Source organism: Lonchura striata, chromosome 3 (assembly GCF_046129695.1).
Source record: "Lonchura striata isolate bLonStr1 chromosome 3, bLonStr1.mat, whole genome shotgun sequence".
Classification (NCBI taxonomy): domain Eukaryota; kingdom Metazoa; phylum Chordata; class Aves; order Passeriformes; family Estrildidae; genus Lonchura; species Lonchura striata.
In genome coordinates this window covers 69,361,796-69,372,729 of record NC_134605.1, presented here as the reverse complement: position 1 = coordinate 69,372,729, position 10,934 = coordinate 69,361,796, and the positions used below count along the sequence as shown (strand labels likewise).

Below are 10,934 nucleotides of genomic sequence, written 5' to 3'. Positions count from 1 at the left end.
TTAACAGCATTGCATTAGTTAAACACTGATTAAAAGAGCTGAAAGTTGCATTAGAAATGCTGCAGTATGTAGAGATACAGGATTCCTAGGATAGGGCTGACATCCGTCACAATTACTGAAGCAAGTTTTAATTTATGCATGCTTGCTGCTACATTGAAACAAGTAACTTTATTCCCAGAATGCTGTGGAATCAGCTATCAAGTAACGTCAGTTCTTTTTAAGGTATGCAATAAATGAAGGACAAGGTGTGTGATATCTATGCAAGGTCAGTTGTCACTAGAGAAACCATCAAATGTGATTTTAGCACACTCCAGAAACCGAATGCCAATTTGGAAGTAGAGCAATAGCACCAGTCTGAAGCACTTAATGTAGCAGGGAAGGGCTGTCTCCAATAATCACAGCTTCTTGTTAAAACAACTAAAGTATTACTCAGTATAGCAAAACTCATAGACTATTTTAGAAAAAATGTTATACCTACAGGAGATAGTCTTCAAAGAACAGAAGTAACACAGACTGGTTAGTACCAGGGATAAACCACTGTACACAGAATGTCAGTGGTGCATTGTAACAAAAACTGAATTCAGTCCTTAACTGTGTGCAGCAGATGGATGATTTTCTGGAAGTCACAGGAATTTTAATAACACCAGGAAGCTCTAGGTTTCCTTCATTCCCATAAAGTCTTTCCAGAACTAGTTATATTTTTTGCAATTCTCATCATATAAAACTGAGTTGTGTCAATACACACTCATACTTGATACGCTACCCACATAAGCATCAAGGTCATGATGTGAAACTGAGGTTTCTTCCCCCAGAGCTGGTTATCATTTCAGTCAGTCAGCAACCACAGAACTGCACACCCTCTCTTCTCTTGCTCAAGCATACTGATAAATTTCCTGGCATATGGGGACTGAGGGAACTGGCAGATGAAGCTGCTGTCCATCATATTTGAGAAGTTATGGTAGTCAGGTTTAGTTCCCACTGACTGGAAAAGGGGAAATGTAACCCCGTTAAAAAAAAATAAAAAGAAAAAGGGAAGGCAGAAGGAACTACAGGCTGGTCAGTGTTACTTTGGTGCCTGGCAAGAAGATAGAGCAAATCCTCCTGGAATCTGTGCTAAGGCACATGGAAAATAAAGAGGCAATTGGTGACAGCCAACACAGCCTCACTAAGGGCAAATCAAGCCAGACCAATCTGGTGGCTTCCCATGATGGGGTTACACCACTGGTGGGTGAAGGAAGAGTGACAGACATCACTTACCTTGACCTGTGAAAAGTATTTGACACTGTCCCACATGACATCTTCCATAAACTGGAGAGACATGGATTTGACAGACAGATCACTGGGTAGATAAGGAATTCCATTATGGCTGCACTCAGAGCTGCAGTCAATGGCTCAATGTCCAAGGGGAGACCAGTGATGAGTGGTGTCCTTGGGGCTCGGTACGGGGAGCAGCGCTTTAACATCTTTCTTGGTGACACGGACTGAGAGCAGCCCTGAGCAGAAGGACTTGGATGTTTTGGTCAATGAGAAGCCCAACACGAGCTGGCAATGTGCACTCACAGCCCTGAATAACAACTGTGTCCTAGGGTGCATCCAGGGAAATGTGATCAGCAGGTCATGGAAGGTGATTCTTGCTCTCCAACCTGCTCCTGTGAGAACCTACCTCAAGCACTACATCCATCAGATCTGCAGGAGTGAGTCTAGAGGTTGCTTAGAGCAGCTGTAGATACCCCATCCCTGGAAATGTTAAAGCTTTATCCAAGCTGGCCTTAGAGCACCCTGGTCTAGTAGAAGGTGCTCCTGCCCAGGGCAGGGGAGCTAAAACTAGGTGATCCTCCCTGCCAATCACAACCACTCCATGGTTCTATGCAATCAGAAAAGAAATATGGCTCAGAGCAGTACCGTTTTCATGAAAGTTCTAACAGCCTCTGTGCAAACACAGACAGCAGCCCCTCTTCCACCTGACATCCAGTATTACAAACTTTGCTTAGAAAGTGGAGTATTAAGCCTCACATGTTGTTACAAGTGTAACACAATGCATAAGTTGCTCCTCTTTGGCTTTCAGCAGAAAACAAGAATTAAGCTAACATGGAAAAACATGACCTGAATGAAAATCCTTTTAGAGATAATTCTAAATCTGAATCAGTACTGTTAAATACAAAGCTAATATTGTTGTTATTGATTTTTTGGGGGTTTGTCTTTTGGTTTTTTTTTTTTTTGCATTCTTCCTATTTCCCTTAGTATTTCTCAATTCCCATGGGAAACAGCTCATCTCTGAGTCACCAAGCAGACATTCCTTTTGGGGATTGCTCACATTAAAGAAAGTTCACAGGTAAAATTCCATTCAACAGATTTTATTTATCAATTTGGTTTTGCGATTACAACTGCTTCAGTTTTCTTCCACTGAAGACAAGATACAAACTTTTACAGCAACACTTGCAGAGAACATTCTTAAGGTAACAGCTTGATATTTCCACAAGTTGGCTTCAAGAAAAAGCCAGATAACTTGAAGAGTCACTACAATTCAGTGCCTAAAACTGATTTAGGGGCAAGTACAGCTACAGATCTATGAGCTACCTTCCACTTCAAAACACAAGGCCAAGAAAAACTGCAAGTTGTTACTTCAGGTTTTTTGCTAGTACACAGCACACATCAGCTGATACTGCATTTCACAAAGGAGTAATTACTTTTGACAGTGAGGCAGCCAAGCACATGGTGAAGATGTATAACCAAGCCTCCCCTCCCCCCAAACAACCAAAAGGGAAACAATTCAAGCCACAACTCTGAACTGTGGAATTACACCTTGCAGGCAAGGCTAATAAGCAAGAGGTGTATAGTGCAGGCCTTCCAGAACGTGACTAAATTGATACAGCACAAACTTGAGTTTTTCAGATAGACATTTGTACATGCCAGTGATCCTGGGTTTCCTAAAGTCTTGGAAAATAGCAATTGCTGGCACCACAACAAATTTAGTAACTAAGGCAAGGTATCCCTTCTACCCTTTAAAACAACATTTGAGGCAAACAAGTAAGCAATTTTAAGGCACTTTAAACATTATTTTTAGTTTGCTTTACCAGCATACTTTATCATCAACCTAAATCAGGATTAGCAAAGCTCATGAATAAGCACTTCAGCAACATTTTACAGAACAACTTTTTTGTGGCAATGTTTTCCATGCTATGAAGTGTTCTCTAGGACTTTTCTGCAAGTTTCCTAAAAGAGCCCTTTGAGGCCAGAAGTTGTATACTAGGTATAGTTTACTTTGCTGAGCTGAAGGCAAACTGTCATATTTCAAAAGAGTATTTTTTTCACTTCACTTCAAAGCACAGAATACAAGCTCATGGATTTTTTCTAAACAAATAAATGTACGAAAATAGTTTTTAGATAGGGAAAGGACATATTTAAGTGATTTCAGAATAAGGCCAAGTATATACCCTCTAACTCACACACATACTGTTGCTGAAAACTGGCTGCTCACTGCTGTTTTCATAAACCTGAGCTGATTGTCTTATTTTTGTTTAGAAAACCAAAAGCTAATGAACTCAAAGATACAGTACTGGCGAGTAACCTCTGCACTTTGTAGCAATTTGAGTTTTCTATGCAGCACAACAGAAACAATGCCATTCAAACTAGAAGAACACAAGAAAGCAACACTGTACACCTCAAGTTTCCAACTGAAATGCACTTAATTTGCTCCATAATTCAAGTCCCACTGCTATGACTATTATCTGTTATCAATGCTATTTTTGTATTGGGTGCCCAATTCCAGTCAAGTCAGAGCTAGTAAGACAGTACTACGGATTATCCCAAAACTGATGATCAGGGGATATCATCAGAAGCTATCTATTATGTGCTACCTCCACCACTTGATTTTATCTCTCCTTCCATTTTTCCTGTGGGTTTTTTCACAGGTGCTCAAATCAGTCTGTGTTGGAGATGACGTACCTTTGATACTCAGATCACATGGCTCATCCAGCCAAGGGGAAAAAAAAAAACAAACCCTGAACTATTTGGCTGAATAATTTCCTTAACCAGTTCACTGCAGGGTGGCAGGAACCTGAAGCCAGGAAGGGGAGAAGGGACAGAAAAAAGGTGTAGCCTGCGGTCCCAGGATTACAGCAATCCTGACTAGGATCAAACCAGCAGATCCTCTGAATGACCCTTAACTGCTCCCTCAGCAAGCAGATGTAGAGGAGGGCAATAAAGAAAAACAACAACAACTCAAGCTACTGAAATTATTTGCAACAAATTTAAGAACCGTTTGAATAACAAAAACATCAGGATTTCGCAAACATCAGTATTTCAAGTATAAATGTGAGCTGTTGCCTTTTTATACAGGGAGTGAACTGAATTATATCACTAATTTTATGGTTGGTCTTTGTAGGCCAGAACAAAAGGTAAACAAGCAAAGCTTTGGTTTGTGGCTGAACATCGCTGTACCGTACTCCTCACTCTAAAACAAAATCACTAAGGGACAGTTATTCTGTCCCTTAGTTATTAGGGAAATTTTTCCCTCAGTTATTAATTTTTTTAAAACTGGAATGCTCAAGTCACATGTATTCTATATTCCTATGTAAAGTAAATCCTTAAGAGTATTATTTATCTTTGATATAGCTGGGACATGCTTACAGCCTACTGAAAATTTAGTCTTTTAAGGCACTAATACTTACTTTCCCATTAGAAGGATTATTCCTACATCCACCCTCAACATTAATTTGAAATGGCATAAGAATTCTGTTTGGAATGAAGTATTTTATGAGGCAACTTTTATTATTGTGTAAAAAAAAAAAGGGTTATGCTATTCTGTTAAGACATTATCTAATTCTACATTTTTGCCCATCTTTCTAGCAACACACTATAAGAGCCATAAACTACTACAAATGGTATTTCACTCCCTGAAATCAGTCACCAATAATTCACATCTTGATAAAACTGAAGGGATACTGTATCAGATGTTTATATTAGCCTTCAGAAAAAGTAAATTTAAGATTGCCTACTGGACAGTGTTGCCACTGAATGAGAATCTCTGAACATTCTACATTTGGCGTTATCAAGAAAAGTCCCACATCAGCAGCCACTAAAGGAAAATAAAACAGCCATTAGAACCCATGCAGCATATTGCAAGTAATCCTGTTGAAGAGATTCACATCACTTCTCCTGCCAAGTATAATGTTGCAAAAATATTCATTTGAAGTCTTCTTTTAGAGATTTAAAGGATATTGTGAACTGCTGTCTTCCACGAGCAACAGAAAATATTTTGGTTCAGTGAACTACAGGTGTTGGGCTATTAGTCCATTACCAAGGGGCAGGTCCTAAAGTGTGTGGTAATTTCGGTCTTTAGATCTGCAGAATTTGTACAGAAAGAAAAGAACAGCCTGCAGACCCAGAACAAGGACAATTCCACCTATGAAACTCGCAGCATCAAACGTAGATTTGCGTGGAAAAGGTACAGGAGCCACAGTAGTATTTGAACCTGTTAAACACCAAATTAGAAACTGTAAGTGCACAATGCTCACAACAGTTCTACAGATTTTAGTGCTGGATTCCTTGTATTAAGTGTACTCAAAACATCAAAACACCAATAAGAAAACAAAAAAGAATCAAAAGTGAAGCCATGCCAGCATCTGAATTTAGGTAACTGGTAATGAGATTCTGATTAAATGCTGTTTGTACAAGGCTAGAGCTTTTTATAGACCAACTGCTCTGGACCTCAAAATTCAGCAATACACAGCTGGACTTTATTTGTACTTCAAAAAGCCAAAGCCTTCCTCCTATACATAGAGTATATTATTGATATGCCCACATTCAAGACATACTTTCCAGTCGCTGCTCCTTGCTCTAACTTTTTTTTTGCTTAAATTTAACATAAATTGTTATCTTCCATCTACTGTACTTTGACCCAAGAATTAGGCTTAAAAAATCAGCCGAAGTCACAAATACAAGTCTGGAAATAACAGCCATCTGCTGATGGGTAGTTTTAAAGGGCTTTGCTTTGTGAGACCTTTTCATGAAATTACATACTTAGGACTGACTTGGAAATAAAATACTTCAGCTTATTCCTGTCACTGTAGAACAATTTCATTTAACAAAAACAAAAACAACCCCAACCCATTATTATGCTGCAAAAACAAAATACCACCTCCCAAAGACAGGGGAGTTAACAAGGGACTTCCAACCACATTATTAAAATCATCCAGCTGATCACATTTGACCAACATGTTTCTGACTTTTTAAATCTCACTAATAAGCTCTATTTCTCAGGCTACTTGCATACATCAAAAATTAGATTTGCCATGAAGTTAGAAGTGCAACACCAGATACACTAATATTACTCCAATAGTGTCACTTGGTGAGTCTTTCAACTAACACTCTTAAAGTAACACTGATGTCTAAGTAATTAATTTCTAAGTAGTTAATGCTTGAATTTTGGCAGTTGTAGTATTACCTGCAGTAGTGGCTGTCGAGGTGGCTGAAGTCACGGTAGTTTTAGGTGGAGGAGCATGAGTAGTTGCATTGGTGACATTGGCTGTTTGAGAGAAGACAGTACGTACACACCATAAACTCCAAAGCAAAGTTTGCAAGCGCTGACGTTCCTATACAAATTATTTTTCCTGTTTTGCTTTAACAAGGATAACTTTTGCCCTCAGTCTGTATCCCACACAATTTAGGTGGTGAGCTGCATGGCATTAAGCCAAGTTTCTGCAACAAGGGTTATTTTCAAACTTGCATACTACTGTTACCCAAATACTTCAAGGTACTCCACAGATCAATGATTGTTTGTTCAGACAAAATTACTTTTCTTTCAAGCACTCATATAAATGCTGGTATGTGAAGAATTGAGAGATCTGCTTCAAGACAACTGAGAATCTGTATCAAGGTAAAATACTTTCATTAAACTTTCATTTAGTATCAGTTTCATTTAGAAACTTTAATTTAGAATCAGCTAGCATTAATTGTACTAAAATAGTTCCTAATCCAATACCTCTAGACAGGAGACATACACTCTTTCTTCTCCTGTCCTCAAAACACTGTGAATGCTATCACTGGAATAAAACCACTCACCTAAAATGAAACTGTCTTCTAAAAACTTTCATCATCAAGCCACCTAAGCTGGGTCTCTGACCTCTCCCCCCTCCCCTAAAGATTAGTATTACTAAAAATTGATCAGTATTCCACTGTGTTCCTGGGACAAGTGTCAGCATCTGTGGGTTTACTCAAAGCTAATCATCCTACTGTACATTAGGCTGCTCTGAGCCTAATCAAGTAACAACTTGTTACCTCCCAGCTCCCTTGATCAGCAAGTTTTTAAAGATTAGGTGACTTTTTAAAAAATAATTTCACCGTAAAGATGGCAGAGAAATTTTGGAAAAAAAAGTAAAATAAACCTCCAAGCTCCTAAGAATTCATAATTAGTGGCAATTACTAATTCAATTACCACGGAGCCAATTTTTAACACCAAAAATGCTTCCTGCCAACATAACTAAAGAGTATTCTAAAATCCACTTCTTCCAAACCTTATAACCTTTAATGCATTCTGCACATCAGATTTTTAGTAGCCAAGCTACTACAGTGAATTTTGGAAGAAGCCTGTCTTTCACGTTATTCACCATTTCCCAGTCTCCTGCCATTCTGAGTTCAATGTTTCCGTATTACCTATAGTAGTATGAGCTGTGGTGGAAGTACTGGCCGTGGTAGCATTGGAAGACGCCGTGGTAGCATTGGAAGATGTTGTGGTCGCATTGGAAGACTCCGTGGTAGCATTGGTGGGTGTTACAGTGACACTGGAAGTAGGTGTTACAGTGACATTGGGCGCAGTAACACTGGTAGGAGGAGAAACTGTGGAAGCTATGAAAAAATAAAGTTACGTTAGAGATTGTATTGAACTAAAAAACAACCCAAAAAAACAACATCAGACAGCATAGCTTTAGGAATTCATACAGTACTGAGTTCTACAGTAGTTTTAGCTTGAAATTACAAAGCTTCTGAATCCATTATACTAACACCAAAAGCTGAATGAGTGAATACGTGAAAATCTTATCACAGGCAGCCCAACCAAGCCAGTGTTCAACTGGCAACTCAAGATTCCTCAAAGCAAACCAGAGTGAGAAGAACCCTAGTGTCCAAGCAGAAACTGCATTCTTTACATAGGAGAACGCTAGGTAGAGAGCACTGCTTCCCAACCTCACTGCAACTGAGACTGAACCTGAGCTTTTGGTAATGCAGCAAGCTATAAATACAGCAGAAAGCAATCAAAGTATGGGAAATAATGACAAGAACCTGGAGAAATTAATGTACACACATATAAAAAGGAGAGCAGGAAAAAAGTCAATCTGTTTGTATTTTGATCACAGCAGAAGCCAGCAACCTAACCAGTCCAGCTGCCTTTTTACGTCAATCTCAGGTCAAACACTGTTACCTTAAAACCACCACAACACATCCCCTAACTGGATCAAGTAAGATTTTCTCAAAATTTACAGTTTTACCACATTAGTTTTAATCGAGACTTACTCATACAGCCATCATACTCAGCAAACCCACATACAACCCACAACTCCTTCTGTTGCATGCTCTCCAGCACATTTCACATCATATCCACCCACTCCAGGCACCTAGGGGTGACCTTTCACTTTTCTCCATTAAAGGAATGCTGCTATCCACAGATCTCTGGCAGGCAGCGCGCTCATTTACTTCTCAAGTAACAACTACAACTACATTATCTAACTTCAGAATTCTGACAATCTGAAGTAAACCTAATCCACATGGCCCTTCTCTTGGTTATGGCAGGATCAGGTCAGAAAGGCTGGCACTATTTCTTCCCTTTCACATAAGAAGATACGGAAAGACCTTTTTGAGGTTGCATCAGTGAGGTGCACAACAGAAGCCCTATTCCTTTTAGGAAGGCAGCACCCAAAGCACTTCAAGAGCTTTATGACTGTTTCTCGATAACAGATTCCGGGGGCGGGGGGGGGAAGAAGTCAGTCAATTATGGTGGATATACAGCAGAGGAATGCTCACAGCACACACAGTGGCCTGTGACTAATGAACAACCTTCACTCTTGTAGACTGCTCACTGGTATGTGGAAAATTTAGCACAGTACGTCTGTTAAGACAGGAAGACAGTCGGTAGAGCCAATTCAATTTATACACGGTACACTAGGACTTCTGATTTAGTTTCAAGAACAGCCTTTCCAGACTAATTTGGGGAAGGATCCGATTTGCAAGAGTAAAGGATGAGGAAGCATTTTTATCAATGAGCTGTTAACTTCAGAATCTGTGTCAGGGTCTCAGACGTTGTCCTAATGACACCTCCTGGTGTGAAAGCTCTGTTGGGGTCTTTTACATGGGAAAACAGCAAGTTCCCCAACTCTCTCCATCACTGAAAAAAAAATACTCTGATACCAGGAACTCAGCTTTTCAGCCTAGCCAAGCTGACGTTTGCTCCCAGGATAAAGCCGCTGTACTGGCTCTGGCACAGGATAAGCTCGGGTACTCCCGTGACAGTCGAGGAGGAAGCAGGAACCACCGGAGGGTCTGGCCTGCCGGCCCAACAGCGCCCTCTCCCGTGGCAGCGGAGCGGCGCGCTAAGCCCTGCCGGAGCAGCCCCGGAGCAGCCCGGCTGCCGCTGCCGCTGCCGCAGGGCGTCCCGCGGCGGGGCAGGGCTGAGGAGATCCCCGCGGGCTGGAGCAGCGGGGACCGGGCAGCGCCACCCTCGGCTGCAGCCAGCGCCACTACGGAATGCGGCCAGGGAACGCCGAAGCGCTTCCAGACAAGTTTTTGTCTTCTTTTTTGTTGCTGTCGCCGCGTTTTGGGGCTCGCGTCACATTTCGCGGTTCTCGGCCCCGCAAACAGCCCGCAGGGCCCGAGCCGTGAGGAACTGGGGGCAAAGCGCGGGGCTCCCAGCGGGACAAGGAACACGCGGCAGCAGGGCCAGAGCGACACGGCCGCGCCGAGGCACCCCGCTCCCAGACCCGTTCCAAGGGTGCCGGAAGCAGCAAGAAGGGGCGATAGCACGGGATAACGGGTCCCGGACCGGCACAAGCAGGAGCGCGGCTCAAACGCTCGGCGGGCCGCGGCGCGCAGGAAGCGGCGGCGGCCGAGCGAGCGCCGGGGGGCGCAGGGCGGGTCCCGGCGGGTCTCGCCCCGCGGCGCTCCCGGCCCGCCGCCCGCCGAGGGTCGGGCAGCGGGCGCGCACACACGGACAGCCCCGCCGGGCGCGGAGCCCGCCTCGCCCCCCGCAGCGCCGGGCACGGGGCGGGGCTGCCCCGTCAGCAGCTCCCGGCGGCAAGCAGGGGGAGGGCGCGAATCACTCACCGTTGGCCGGCGGTGACTCCGCGGCCAGCCCGCAGAGGCAGCACGCCACGACGGCGAGGCGGAACGCAAATGCAAGTGTGCGGCCCATGGCGGCGGTGCGGTGAAACGAGGGGGCTGCGGCTCCCGCTCCGGCTCGGCACTTCCCTGCCCGCTCCGTCCCGCTGCCGCCGCCCCGCGCCGCCGCACGTCACGGAGCGCCCCGAGCTGGCCCCGCCCCCGCCCGCGGCGGCCTTGTGGTTTCGCCCGGCTTCCTCCTGCCCCCCCCCCCCCAGTCGGCGGGTAATGGAACGGTCCGCAGCGCAGCACCGCTCCCCCACGTGACCCCGCCGCGCCTCCGGGAGGGAGCTTTTCCCGCGCGTCACGCGCCGCAACGTCACCACCAAGGTCCCGCCCCCTCCCCGCTGGGTGTGCTCATTGGCTGGGGGCCGGGCGGGGTAGGGGCGCGCGGGCTCGCGTTTCCCGCGCGCGGGCGGCGGCCACGCGGTCCGAGCGGGCCCCGCGGAGCCGCGCTGGGCGGGCGCTGTCGCTTGCGGGGGTCGCACCGGGCGGTGGGGACAGAGATGCTCCCACCGGCCCACACCAGCTGCCCGTGGCCACGGGCCGCAGCTGTTCCCCGTTCCCAC

General features: G+C 44.5%; 1 protein-coding gene across 1 annotated transcript; it reads right to left on the bottom strand.

Annotated features, from left to right (window-relative positions):
- Positions 1-2,338: 2,338 nt before the first annotated feature.
- On the bottom strand, positions 2,339-10,520 carry CD164 (CD164 molecule). Its single transcript, XM_021553782.2, has 4 exons — positions 10,312-10,520; positions 7,654-7,845; positions 6,446-6,526; positions 2,339-5,473 (listed from the first exon to the last, which is right to left on the bottom strand). The coding sequence occupies exons 1-4, from the start codon at positions 10,397-10,399 to the stop codon at positions 5,313-5,315; spliced, it is 522 nt and encodes a 173-aa protein (XP_021409457.2). The 5' UTR covers positions 10,400-10,520; the 3' UTR covers positions 2,339-5,312.
- Positions 10,521-10,934: the final 414 nt, after the last annotated feature.